Below are 13,967 nucleotides of genomic sequence, written 5' to 3'. Positions count from 1 at the left end.
CTCGTTCAATTAAAGCTTTTTGCGTAAGGTAGAATGAGAGTCGAACTCGAGATCTAGTTTAAACGATTCGAAGTCCTTAAATACTCAAGTCAATTTTAGTTTTTATATTAAATTATTAATAAGGTGTAGTTCACCGATTGTCACTTTGAAGTTAATTTCGAAAAGTTCAATAAACTTTTTTTTTTCCAATTAGTTGGAACCATTTTTTAAAATTCATTACATTTGATGCAGTTCACCCATTAAATGTAGGGTTGTAAATAAGTCGAACCGTTCGTAAACGATTTGATAGTTAGTTCGATTCAGCTCGATTTGTAAACGAGTCGCTTTTGAGCATTATTTAATGGCTCGGTTAATAAACGAGCTGAGATTGAACAGATCAAAACTCGGTTCGAAAGCTCGCGAGTAGGCTCGATTAGATCATTTATGAACAAATTTTAGTTTTGTAGAAAACTATATAGTTTTGTGTTAGTTCACAAATATCTAAACTTAATATTATGTCATTTGCTATTAGATGAGTTCGTTCACAAACATATTAAATGAATGATAGACGAACTATTTATAAGCATCTTGTTTATTTATTCACAAACTTTGCTTGTAAGCTTGTTTATGTATATAATTAAAGAGCTATTTGCGAGCAAACTTTATAAATATAATTAACGATTTAGTCACAAATAATTCATGGTTAAATAATTTTCTTAATTAATCAAGTTCAAAGGGGATTTTGGACTCGAAACAAATTCAAAACTCGGCTCGAACTAGTTTGTTTTCTAATGAATTGAGCCGAGTTTGAGCAGACCAAAACTCAGCTCAGACGTAATGTTTGATTTTATAACAAGCGGAGTTTGAACAGTAGAAAACTCGGCTGGGCTGGATTACAATTAGATGCATTGTCAATTACAAATTGAAAAATTATAACCAGAATGTTCTGCAGTTACAAATACAAACCAATCCCCTGATGGAGATCATCTTTTTCTTCGTCCCGAAATTGTTCGCTTCTTCTAGCGCAGTGCTTAGGCTATGAACAGTACTAATACTTTTTTGACAGAATAAACAGTACTAATATTAATCGCTAAAGTTTGATGCAAGGTCGTCTCTCTCTGTCAAGAGGCGAGAGTTGAGACAACTGCGCACCTCATTTCAAGTTTAGTCAAGCGAGCTACATATCAACGGCCTATCGTTCAGCCAGACAGAATGGGGACGAGAACGAATTTCTACAAAAATCCATCTATTGCTTACAAAAAGGATTTCGATCTCAATTCTGTTCTCCAAAATCTCAAAGGTATCATTCACTTCCTCTTCTTCTATTCCCTTTTATGGATTGGATGCCCTTCACAACGAACGAAAATGATGTTAATGCACTACGGTGATACAACTTAATGATTTTTTATTTAATAAATAATATTTGCTATATTCGCAGCTTATAACGTTGCAACTGGAAATTCCTCTGCAAACGAGGAGCAACAGTGCCGCGATGAAGAGAGCGAGCGGAGAACTTGGAAAAAGGGCGGCCAGAAACGCCGCTCGACGGAAAATCGACGGCCTGATAGGCGTTTGGAAATCGAAGAGTTGGATGGACCAATGACGCACCAGGATTACATAGATAAGAGAAGGTAAACTTTTAAAGTTCAAACTCTATTTCATCTACTTTAGTTTGATTTGATTATTAAATGTTCTGAGTTGATTTTTACAAGCACGTTCTCTCTTGCCATGAACAGGAAGGAAGTGAACTCCTCTTATCATTATGAAGCCTTAACTGATGCTGTTTTGGTAATTGAATGACGATAATTGTTGCAAATTGAAATATGTGTCAAGTTTGGTATCCTTTTTACTATTTTCTTATGGATTCTGGTGACTATTTGCAGCTGCAGGGAACTTCTACTTCGGCTTTAACTTTACTGAACTATGGAAGTAAGAACCTTCATGACCATTTAATATAAACTTGATGTGCATTTTGATGATTGAACTTTATGTTGGCATACACTTGGGCAGTTCAAAGGCAGGTGATTAGGTAGGTAGTAGGTACTATCTAGTAGCTATTGCTACATAATGAGGATTAAACGATTTACTGGTAGATTGAATCAATTTCAATGTAATGCTCCCTTTCTTTTCTATTTCGTTTTTCTTATTCTCATTGTTTGACTGAGTATGGACGCGAATTGTGGGTTTGTTGAGTGAATAAAAAGAAAATGGAAATGGTGTTCATTGCTCATGTTGATTTGATTTTATGGGTAGATGGTGCCGAAATGTCCTCTTGACCTATTTACTTCTTGAAAATTCAGGTGATGACAGTGCTTCAGAATCTCAAGAGGAGGATCCCCAAAATTCTGGTTTGTTCCAGGATTCTGTGTATTAGGTGTTTTTTTATTTTTATCTTGACCAGTAATAATTTTAATTACTTAGATGGACTGGTGATCTAAATGGGCCAGGAATATGAAATCTTTTACTGATCAAGGCTCTGTTTATGTGGAGCTCTACAAGAAATTAAGTTGATAGTCAATGGAAAATATTCTCAAAACAAGGGAAAACTTTCCCTTTGAAGAACATGAAGTGATTTTTCTCTCTTTGAATGAATATTGAGGCTTAAATTATTCTTTAACCTCTAATAACAACAACAAAGCCTTAGTCCCGAAATGATTCGGGGTCGGCTAACATGAACCATCATATAAAACCGTGAAAATCAAGTCGTGTCAGCGACACAGATTCGCTCCCTCCACTCCGTCCTATCCACTACCATATTTTCCTCAATTCCCAATAAACTCATATCACTCTCGATCACCCTCCTCCAAGTTTGCTTAGGTCTTCCCCTACCCCTCACCACTACATCCCTTTGCCACTCTTCGGTTCTCCTAACCGGCGCATCAAGCGCTCTACGTCTCACATGGCCAAACCACCTTAGTCGGTTTTCTCTCATTTTATTCTCAATAGATGTGACCCCTACTTTTGTCCTAATTATTTCATTACGCACCCGGTCCTTTCTCGTATGACCACACATCCATCTCAACATACGCATCTCCGCCACCGACATCTTATGGATGTGGCAGTGTTTCACTGCCCAACACTCCGTACCATATAACAATGCTGGTCTAATTGCCGTCCGCTAGAATTTTCCCTTCAATATATTAGGCATGCCGGGATCACAAAGGAAACCCGTAGCACTCTTCCACTTCGACCAACCAGCTTTAATCCTATGAGCAATAGATCCTAAATACCGGAAGCAATCCGAGGCCTGAACAACTCTCCCATCTAGGGTGATTGTCCCTGTCTCCCTGCTCCTACGGCCGCTAAACTTACACTCCAAATATTCTGTCTTACTTCGACTCAACTTAAAGCCTCTAGATTCTAGAGTTTGTCTCCATAGTTCCAACTTCCTCTCCACTCCTTCTTTCGTCTCATCAACCAACACAATATCATCTGCAAACAGCATGCACCATGGTATACCATCTTGAAGTGAACTTGTTAGTTCATCCATAACGATGGCAAAAAGAAATGGGCTTAGTGCGGAACCTTGATGCACTCCAATCGTAATAGGAAACTCTTCAGTCTTAACCTCTAATAACAATGAAAAATATTTTGTTTCCTACAAAATATTTTCGTAAGAATGCATTATTTTCGTGAAACAAATGGCGCCCAAGTGTCTGATAGTTTCCAGATATTCATGAATGTATAACATGCCAGTAGTTAGACTGATTAATGAATTATTTTCTTCTAGGTCATCCAAAGGAAGCTGACTCTATTAAGACTAGAGGTGAGCAAAGATTTCCTGCCCCAGGAGAACCTGCTTGTGTGGTATGTGGAAAATATGGAGAATATATATGCAATGAGGTATGAGAAACCTTATTTTTACATTTGAAATATGCTTGCTCTTCAATTGACTCACACATATCATTGATGAGTATCTTCCTTATAGACTGATGATGATATCTGCAGCCTGGAATGTAAAGCTGAAGTTCTTCAGAGTCTTAAAGTAGCTGAGGTATTTTGCATTTTCAACTTTATTATGCTTTTAAATTATATCTCTGCTTTCATTTGTTTCCCACATTATATAGTCCTTTCACTTCTCTGTTTTCAGCATGAGGTAAGGAGTCAAAAAGCCAATGCTCCCTCATATAGATTCAAATGTATCTCATCAATGCCTGAGCTTGGTGAGAACACCTGGGACTATAATCGAAACCGCTGGTCAACGAAGAGATCTAATCTATGTACATATGAATGGTATATTTCTTTGTCAACATACTGTTGCTTATTTGAGTTACTCTTATGGGTTTTCAAGAGTTGAAAGTTACATTATGAAAGAGTTGAAGCTAAGTGTATAAGAGAGTAGCCAATGAGGGCAAGTGGTAATTACTTGATACCTTTATTTGAGTCCCCACTCCATCAAAATTTTCCGCTCTTATCTGTAAATTTTATTGGAAACCCTCATTGAGATTTGTAGCTTGCTCTGGCCTTTGGAGTGGGTAGGCCTACTCTACTCTATTCTACCCTTACTTACTCTTTCATTCCGAAAAATAGTGTACTAGAGAACAAATCTTCAAATACCTCCTCAGGTTTTCAATTTTGTTCTATGGAGTCTAGGACATGATTCCCTGCAGCCTCAAAGCAAAACCATACGTGTTTTGTAATATTCCTGAAGAGAGAGAAAGAGGGACTAAAATGGAAATATATTATGTGCAGTTATTTGGAAATCTACTTATTAGTTCTGATTATGAATGTACTACTGTAGTTGGAAATGTCAGAGGCCAGGTCACCTTGCTGAAGATTGTTTGATGATGCCTTGTAGCCAGGTTCATTACAACTTACTAACTTAGTGCCATTTTTCACCTATATTTAGATGATGTATCTTAAGCTTATTGGCATTGGCTTACATGTAGGCGGCAGAAGGGAAGAACAGAAATTCCATATCTAAAGAGCTTCTTGGGATTTACAGAAGGTACAAAGAGTTGAAGTGTTAGATTGTTTCTCTTACTTGCATATAAGTGAAATGCTGCTAGATTTCACTTGCTTTCAGTTGTCCCCTAAACCATGAATGTACGGAGGATTTGTACGATGCATCAGTCGAATGTTTTAGTTTTTCCAAGTTTTACTTCATTGAGTCAAATTCTGCCAGATTGTTCTTGACTTCTGTGCTGGACCTCAAACTCATGAATTTATTTGGGGTGAACTCGATGGGCAAATAGATGCACAATATTTATATTTCTGTGCTTTAAGTTTTGAGGCTTTTAAGAATCCGTTAGCAATATATTTGTTCTCTATCTCTTGGCAGATGCCATCAAATAGGTGCAAATTTGAAAGCAGCAAACTGCAATGTCTGCCGCAGCTCTTTAAGTTTGGCAACATGCCTTCACTGTGATGCGGTCCTTTGTGACAAGTAAGCCAACTTGTATCTAAATACTGTCTGCTGCTAGATTTATTTGAAGTTGTTCTTTACTTTTTCCGACTCCTTATTGTCCGTTTCTTCCATCTGTGGCTTCCTTTCTCACTAATTTCTTTACAATATTTGCATAATAGGGATATCAGTTGATTTAAACAATACCCAGTTAATTTGCTTAGTGTTATGGGATTTCAGAAATAGAAAGAAGTTCCTATTCTCATACTTGAGGGTATTCCCATTAAATCTCTTGTATTTTCATATATGTAACTTTGTGCAAACTCTTGTTAGGTTAGGGTGTTATTGCCTAAGTTACTCTAATACATAAGATGATAGTAATTATAGTCATAGGTAAAAACTAAAAAGTAAATCGGGGTTCTTCAATATGGTTCCCCAATCCATATGCTTGGGCCGTAAACGCAATATATAGAAGAGAGAGAAAACCAAGAAAAGGGTGGGAGTACCACTGCTCCAGAGCAACATGATATGTTAACATTAATTGTAGTCAGAAGTCAACATTAATATAAGTCATAGTGGTTGAATTTGAATCTGAGTGCCTTGCAATACATGTTTTGATTGTTCTTCGTGGCTTTGTTCGTAATTTATACAATAAATTCAATTACAGTGCAGGTCATTTGGATGAGCATATAAAGGCACACCCGTCTCATCAGCAGTATTACTCCCATAAACTTAAACGCTTGGTGAGTTTATGTTCAATCACCGCATACTGTAGTTGTAGGTCAAAAACTGTGGCTGTATCTCTTGATGTGTCTGCTATAGTTAGGTTGGTTGTTACGTGGTAGTGGCTATGTGTTCCATTGTTTAATTATTATATAGTTCTAATGATCATACCATGCAGAAGCCCAATAAAAATATGCAGGGTTAGGGGCTTGCTGTATCATCCAAATGAACCATTAAACTGCTGTGAGTTATTTGTATTTTGTCTGAGCTAATGGATTTTAATATGAACCTGTGATTAGTGTGGAAGTTATTTTTGCTGGTAACATCTAGGTTGTATGTTAAATTGCTCATTTGGTTTTCGTAGTTTCCTGCTTCTGATTGAAATTTGAGGTTGCATTTTGAATGTCCATAAAAAGCATAATGCAGAAATGTTGACTTTCATACCATACGTTGATCATCTTTCTCCCCCATAGTTGAAGGTCCTAAAAAAGCATAATGCATATTTATGTGGCATGTATGAGTTTCATAATGTACCTTCATCTTTTGGGACACTTTTCCATTTCCATGCATGCATTCATCTCTTCGGACACTTTTTCCAGTTCCATTTATACATCATCTTTTGGGACACTTTTCGAGTTCCATGTATGCATGAATTTATGATCGCTTGGATATGACACACCAATGATTTATCTTATACTACTAAGAAAAGAACGAGCACACACGTTGTGTTTGCTAATGTCAGCATTTAATATTACGCAGGTGAAATGCTGTAAATCAACTTGCAACATGACCAACATCAAGGATCTTTTGGCATGTCATTACTGTTTTGATAAAGCATTTGACAAGTTCTATGATATGTATACTGCAACTTGGTATGATTTCTATCAGCTAAAACTACATCTAAGACTTTTTCTTAAAATTCCACGTGAACAATCAAAAGGGATGATTTTATTTTCTATTTCCTTTTGTAATTTTATAAATCTGCAATTTTGTTTGGTATTTGCAGGAAAAGAACTGGATTGTCAATTATCTGGGGTTCTATTTGCTGTGAAGATCACTTTGAATGGTGTGTCTACTGACATGAACTGCCATGTTTTCATATTCCCATGCTGTCCGCTTAGCACTAACTTTACAAATGGTTGGTGATTCCTGCAGGCACAGGTTTAATTGCTTGAATGCAAATGCAGAGGATGCATCATATATTATTAAAAAGAATGCTGGGAAGAACAAACATATTCAGCTTAGTGACTTCATTTTTTGACAAGAGTCTTGAGGAACCATTACTGAGATTTAGGAGGGATATACTTAATTCTACTAATTGATAGCTGATTAAGCATAAGCATGTACAAAAAGAAATATTTTGGCATAAGCGCTTTATCTTATTCGAAACGACTTTTTGATCTTCAACCAATTTTACGCTTCAATCTGTGCAAATATATTGACATAATTTGAACTATAGATTTCTAAATATCAAATGAAGATAAATAATGACTGTAGATGAAATACCACATTCTGTTCAACATATGTACCAAAATGACTGTATAGTGGCTTGGATCATAGATAATGGGTTGACTCCAAGAATATCAATAAAAGTCTATTCATATCCACAGAAGTTTATAAAATGTATTTGAAAAGAAATTTATGAAAATCATTAATGAATATATGGAATCTCTATAAATCATTAAAAATTCATCCAAGTAAAAAGTCATTCACTCAAAGAAGTGTTCAAAAGTTTATATAAAAAAAAAGTGTTCAAAAGCTTTTGTTAATTCTAATACAGTACATCCCTAACAGGCCGGTCCTAGGGCTTGAATGACAGGACCCCCCCACCCCCACAGGGCCCATGAACTTAGGACCCAAAGTTTGTTCTTAATTTATTTTCAAAAAATTATCTATAATTATTATAATTTAAGTATATCAAACTAAGTAAATAATTATTTTTAATACATTTTAAAGACTATTTTTTATAAATTAATGGTCTAATATATATTTTTTAGTTTAAAATTTATGAATTTGAGTCTAGAATATATAAATTAAGGTATAAAAACGTATTGTATTTATAATATAAAAATTAGACATAATAAAGTTAATTTTGATTCTTAAAAAAAAAAAAAAAGAAGTTAATTTTGATGCTATGGTTTAATTATAATTTTTATATAAAAAAACTATTCTTTTTACTCCATATGTATAAAGAAATTTATATAAAAATACAATTTTAAAAATTATTTACAACTACACTAAATAATAATTTAAATTATGTTTAGATTAAAAAAATTATCATTTTTAATATATATAAATTATAAAGAAAATTGCATAAAATATTGAGTTTAATATCATTTTACATTTAAATATAATTTATATATTTATCGTTACAATGTTTTTTTTTTTGGTTCGTAAGGGTATCCACCGTTAACAACAGTCAGTGGCGGAACCAGGAGCTCGAATGACCCGGGGTTCAAAATACATCAATAAAAAAAAATTCAAAACGTTCAAAAAATATCGGAATTAACTGTGCGGTTGACGGTAAATTTTCAAAGTCCAGTCCGTTAGAGCTGGGCAAAATTTTTTTAGCCTCCAACGCATTAAAACTGTAAAAATGTTATCATTTTTTTTTAGAAACTAGCATTGAACTAATTGAATATTAAATATGTTTATTTTTTTAATGGTAAAGATATATTAAAAATGAATTCAAAAGTGTTATGAAAATAAAAAGAAAGAGTTCATTTAAAAATAAAATGAGGTTGAAGGGAATCGAACATAGGACCTCTCAAATAAAAGCAAGGATTCTTAACCATCTAATCTACCTTTAAACATTAATATAATACTACATAGAGTCAATATAATTCTCTCCAAAATATTACGAGACACCATTACTAAAAAAAAAAAATTTCTCAATTCTCGGGCGGCCGGCCGGGGCTGGAGCCCCGGCCAACCCCCTGGTTCCGCCCCTGACAACAATGACTATCCCTTTCGCAGATAGTTTGCACCTCTATGGGTGGACTGCTGGCCACGGAAATTCTTTCCATTACGATGTTTTTTTAAATATATCAAAATTTTATATTTTTATTTTTAATTTTATCAAATTCAATTATTTTCTTATAAATTGATAAATTTTGACATGGCATAATTAGAATATTTTATTTAGTATGAGATACTTATAAATATTTAATCCATTCGTATATGTAACTAATAAAAAATTATTTCGCATTTTCTCAAAAAAAAAAAAAAAAAAAAATTTCGCAAAAATTATATATATGGAATACGAGCAACACAACGATTTTTTGCTTGGATGAAATTCCATCGCACTTTGCAGAGGTTTGATTAGAGAGAAAGAATTGTAAAATCGCAGGAGAGGGAGAATTGTAAAATCTCTTACTCGGATTCCATCTCACCTCATCGGGCCGATTTGTTCTCTGCTTGTAGAAATCAATTTTATGCTTTGCTGCTTCAAAGTTTTCATAGGTAAACCCTAATTTCAGGTGAGTAATCTTTGTTCTTTTATTTCGATCGTCTTTGCTCTGTTTTGCATGTAATTTTCAAGTTAATAAAGTTCAAATCAGATTGCTTTTTATTTCACCTTCAAATTACATGCACTATGAGCTGCCTCTCGGGGTCTCGGGCCTCTCCTTCAATCGATTTTTTTTTTTTTTTTCTATTTCACATTCAAAATCACATGGAATCTCGGTATCTTAGGAACGAATGCATGAATTTGGTCATATTGCGCTGAATACATACAGTGTAACGGGTGGGTTTTGTCCTTCTGACAAGTGGCTTTTGTGTTTTCTTCCTTGCTTTTAGTAATTTTTGCGAATTCACAGTTAATTATTCAGAAATTGTTGAACTACCCCCATTCTTTAACTGCTGAAATAAAACCACTCTTCAAATTGTGGTTGAATGATAGCATTATTCTTCACAACGAATTTTGTTCAAGTGTTAGATTTTAACGTATAAAAAGCTCAAATCAAATATGTGCTCAACCTTATTATAACATGTTTGTGGGTATCTGTTGTAATTTCTCATTGTTATTAGTTTACACTGTATTTTGGAATTGGGAATTGAATCAAATAGGTTCAAGCTATGTGAAGGGATGTTGCAAAAACTGGAAAGCTGTTATATTTCAAAGACAGTATGATTTTTCTACCCTAGGAATATTTGATCAGCTTAGCCGTCCCTTTTGTCTTCCTTTGCTTTAATTTTTTCGCCTTCCCTGTAATTTGTTCTATCGATCTCTTTTATTATTGTTAAAACTGATATTAGCTGATTTGGATTCTTCAGACCAAATTATTGAAGGTACATGTGAATCTGCAGGTCAGTTCTAAAGTAAAGCAGTCATGGGAGGTCATGGAGGTCTTAATATTCTTCCTCAAAAACGTTGGAACGTATACAACTTTGATAACCGAGAAAAAGTCAAGAAAGATGAAGAAGCTGCAGCAAGAGAGGAACAACTAAAGCGTGAACAGACCAGAAAGCGTGATGCTGAGTTTCGCCTTGAGCAGCTTCGTACTGCCCGTGGCTTGGCTCCACTACTAACTAAACCAGAAGAGCTACCAGAAGAGCCACCAGTGGAGAATAACGAATCAGAGCCAAAATCAAACCACATTAATCTCTTTGAAGGAATTAAGATCTTTGACCCAATAAAGATAGCTGAGAAGGAAGGGAGTTCTGAGAGAGAGGGGCCTAAGAAGAAGAAGTTGAAGAAAGAGGAGGTGAGAGTTGTGACTGCAGAAGATGAGAAATATAGGTTGGGTTATGGGGTTGCTGGAAAAGGAGTTAAGCTTCCCTGGTACCTTGAGAAAAGAAATAATGATGTGAATGAAGAGAGAGATGAAGATGATGGATCGACAAAAAAGGAGAAAAAGAGTGGAAAAAAGACACTGGAAGAGCTAAGAGAAGAAAGATTGAAAAGGGAGAAGCGTGAGAAAGAGAGAGAACAAGCATTGCTAAAGAAAATGCAGAGAGATAAAGCTGGTTCTAGAAGGACTGGATTTTCCAGGAGGTGAGGTTCTTTAATGGTTTCTTATCGCCTCTAATGTTATAGATTATACTTCCTGTCAAACTGTTACTCTTCTCAAGTTAATTTACTCTTTGGCTAGCTACTAGGTGTTAAACAAAAGCTGTAACTGCTTTGCTTTCACATGTTTGAGAATTACAGCATTTGGAATTTAAATCTTACTAAACAAGAATAATTAATCACCATGACTTGTTGCTATGGCCTCTAAAGTTCAGGAAAATTTATATCATTGATTAGACTTCTGTGCTTAGGTGTGGGCCTGTGTATATTATGAAAGTGTGTAATAGCAATCTCTAAACTTAGTAAAGCTTACACGGGCACTCAATTTATTGTCCAATTCCATATTTTTTTAATTCAAACCCTTGAGAAACAGAGCTACATTGAGGAAATTGACAATTGTTGCCTTCCATATGGGCAGGTAGGCTGTGATGAATGGCGTACAGATACACATTGTGTTCTCCTGGGTTAATTTGGCACAACATTAGTGCAAGTGTGCATTACTCAATTGAGCTGCTAAACTTGAGGTGAATCTTGGTTATCCAAATTCAGGGCAACTGGAAACGTATGAGAAACTTGAGGTATATGGCTCTGGCAATCACAGTATTACAAGGGAACAGCTGGCGTTTAGCAACTTTATTGCGAAAGATTCCATGCTAGCTTTTAGATGAAGATTATGCCCAAGCTGTTTGTGCCTGAATTACTCAATTCAAAGAAATCAATTTGCTTTCTTAGTTAAAGAGAATAAAGAAATGTAGGTGATTTGCTCTGTTGTTTAGTGACTTCTATTGCATACTATCAGGAACTTTCGGAGTCATTGCTTCAAAATCTTCTTTTTCTGTATACGCAGACTTCTTAGCTGTTATTGCTCGTGGGAGCTGGGAGTGCTTTTGATTTATGGCTCATCTTGTACTTTGAATTCATTTTGTATTAGTTATTACAGGTCCATCGGATCCTGGCTCCTAGCGGCAAGGTACAAGAAAATAAAATTATAAATGCGATAGTCAACATTTAAAAAAGTGGTAAATTCTGTATCAAAATGCAATAAATATTAAAATATGCTCATTCTTTATATTAATAAATTTATTAAAATTATTAATTTATCTTTAATGTTTTTCTTTAATTTTTTATTTTTACACAAAAATTCTTTAGTTTGTGTGGATTAATTAAAAGGGTAAATTTCAAATAAAACTCCTGTGGTTTCACTAATTTTCAGATAAAGGACTGGTTTACTTTTTGTCAAAACGAGGATTGAGGTTTTCAACTTTAACAAAATAAGGACTTTTTCGATTGATATTATTAAAATCATCATTGACGACTTCAAAAATGACATATTTTAAGAACTACTAATATTCTAAACAACTTTAATTCTTCAACTTTTTTATTTTGGGATTATTTAGATGATGTTTGGTAAAGAGAGAGAAAGTTAATGTTTAGAGAGAGAAAGTTCTAAAAAAATGATTTTCGAAAATCGAAAATGTAGTTCTATAAAAAAATATGACATTGAACAACTTTAATTCTTCAAAATTTTCATTTTCAGGTCGTTAAAGATGGTTTTAATAGCATTAATCCAAGTGTGAAACCTCAATCCTTGTTTTGACAAAAAGTAAACCACGGTCCTTTATCTGAAAATTAGTGAAACCACAGGGGTTTTATTTGAAATTTATCCTAATTAAAATTATTTGTATTAATACTAAATAGTATATTGGTAATACAATATTTATAATACAAAACAATTTGAATAAATTGAAATCAAATTGAAAAATCTAAAACGAAATCAAAGAAAGAAAGAGGGAATGTCTATAATTTTAATCATAAATTCTTACACTCTTTGTTAGTATAATTCATTATAATAAATTCTAAGTTTAACCAATTTTAAATTATTTAGGATTAGGACTGGTTCAGATGAAAAGTAAACAAGCATTTAATATATTTTTTTTCAAGTCTTACTGATCATTCATCAATATTACTCCCTTCATCTCCAACATCATCCAATTCATCTTTAAATTCTTTTGTCCTTAATTCTTATTGTCGAGTACGTGGAGTTAAAAAGCTTAAAAAGTCCACTATTGGCTAGTGGGATACATAATATTAATAAAATAGAGGGTCAAAATTTTAATGTTTGCTTCATTCAAACAAGTTGGAAATTTCGTGTGGAAATGTATATGGTGAGCATGCCATGATCATAAAAGATTATATATATATATATAGTCTAATATATTCCTAGTTACCTATATTTTAAGCAATTCCAAGAGTAAATAATTCGTTGGAAGGACATTAGGATCTAATAGATCACTTTCAATGAAGTTAGAGAGAAAATAACATCCGTTTTCGTCAGAAAATATTAGAAAAACCTATAAAAACGTTATAAAAGGCTTTAATTTTTCTTTTTTTTTAACAAAAACACCTAAAAAGTTATTAATTGAACACCCTTGTGAGTCAATCTTGTATCCATTCTGTTTGGCAACTTGCTGAATTACAGGACTAAGTATACTCTAATCAAACTTGTCGTTTAAATAAGCTGAATTAATTTATGTTAAGTAGCTAGGCAATGAATCCTTAATTATATTTATGTCCATGCTTAATTAGGCAAACAACAATTTCTATTTTTGTTCCCATCTTGTCCACGCCAGGATGGATCATATCTTACCTTAATTTTAGTGGTTTTAACGTGCAAAATTTGCCATAAGAACAAGCCAAAGTTTTAGAATAATTTAACTTAATTTAGTAATTAGCCTGTAAGACCAGGACTTATAATATTATTTATTCAAAGCTAATTAAGATGCTACCCACCAAGAAGTTGATTTTTATTTTTTTTATTGTTCAGATATGTGTTTCATTAAATAGTGACATAAATAATAATAGAGCTGAATATCAACCTCCTCCTCAATGGTATAAATTAGTAATCTCATA

General features: G+C 33.8%; 2 protein-coding genes across 6 annotated transcripts; both read left to right on the top strand.

The window, feature by feature from the left end:
- Positions 1-924: 924 nt before the first annotated feature.
- On the top strand, positions 925-7,490 carry LOC136210532 (uncharacterized). Its single transcript, XM_066001826.1, has 15 exons — positions 925-1,279; positions 1,418-1,610; positions 1,716-1,767; positions 1,863-1,908; positions 2,280-2,327; positions 3,710-3,822; positions 3,908-3,973; positions 4,070-4,212; positions 4,721-4,781; positions 4,869-4,927; positions 5,261-5,365; positions 5,991-6,066; positions 6,806-6,918; positions 7,053-7,112; positions 7,202-7,490. The coding sequence occupies exons 1-15, from the start codon at positions 1,192-1,194 to the stop codon at positions 7,305-7,307; spliced, it is 1,329 nt and encodes a 442-aa protein (XP_065857898.1). The 5' UTR covers positions 925-1,191; the 3' UTR covers positions 7,308-7,490.
- A 1,817-nt stretch (positions 7,491-9,307) lies between these two features.
- On the top strand, positions 9,308-12,157 carry LOC136210530 (uncharacterized). 5 transcript variants are annotated; one of them, XM_066001824.1, is made up of 3 exons: positions 9,308-9,508; positions 10,322-11,042; positions 11,480-12,157. In XM_066001824.1, the coding sequence occupies exons 2-3, from the start codon at positions 10,378-10,380 to the stop codon at positions 11,484-11,486; spliced, it is 672 nt and encodes a 223-aa protein (XP_065857896.1). In that variant the 5' UTR covers positions 9,308-9,508; positions 10,322-10,377; the 3' UTR covers positions 11,487-12,157. The 5 variants fall into 5 exon arrangements, with proteins under 5 accessions (XP_065857896.1, XP_065857895.1, XP_065857894.1 ...); XM_066001823.1 differs by having other exon boundaries at positions 9,309-9,508; positions 10,355-11,042; XM_066001822.1 differs by having other exon boundaries at positions 9,309-9,525.
- The last annotated feature ends 1,810 nt before the right edge of the window (positions 12,158-13,967 follow it).

This window comes from Euphorbia lathyris, chromosome 1, assembly GCF_963576675.1.
Source record: "Euphorbia lathyris chromosome 1, ddEupLath1.1, whole genome shotgun sequence".
In the NCBI taxonomy this organism is placed as follows: Eukaryota; Viridiplantae; Streptophyta; class Magnoliopsida; order Malpighiales; family Euphorbiaceae; genus Euphorbia; species Euphorbia lathyris.
This window is presented reverse-complemented; position numbering and strand designations above follow the sequence as displayed.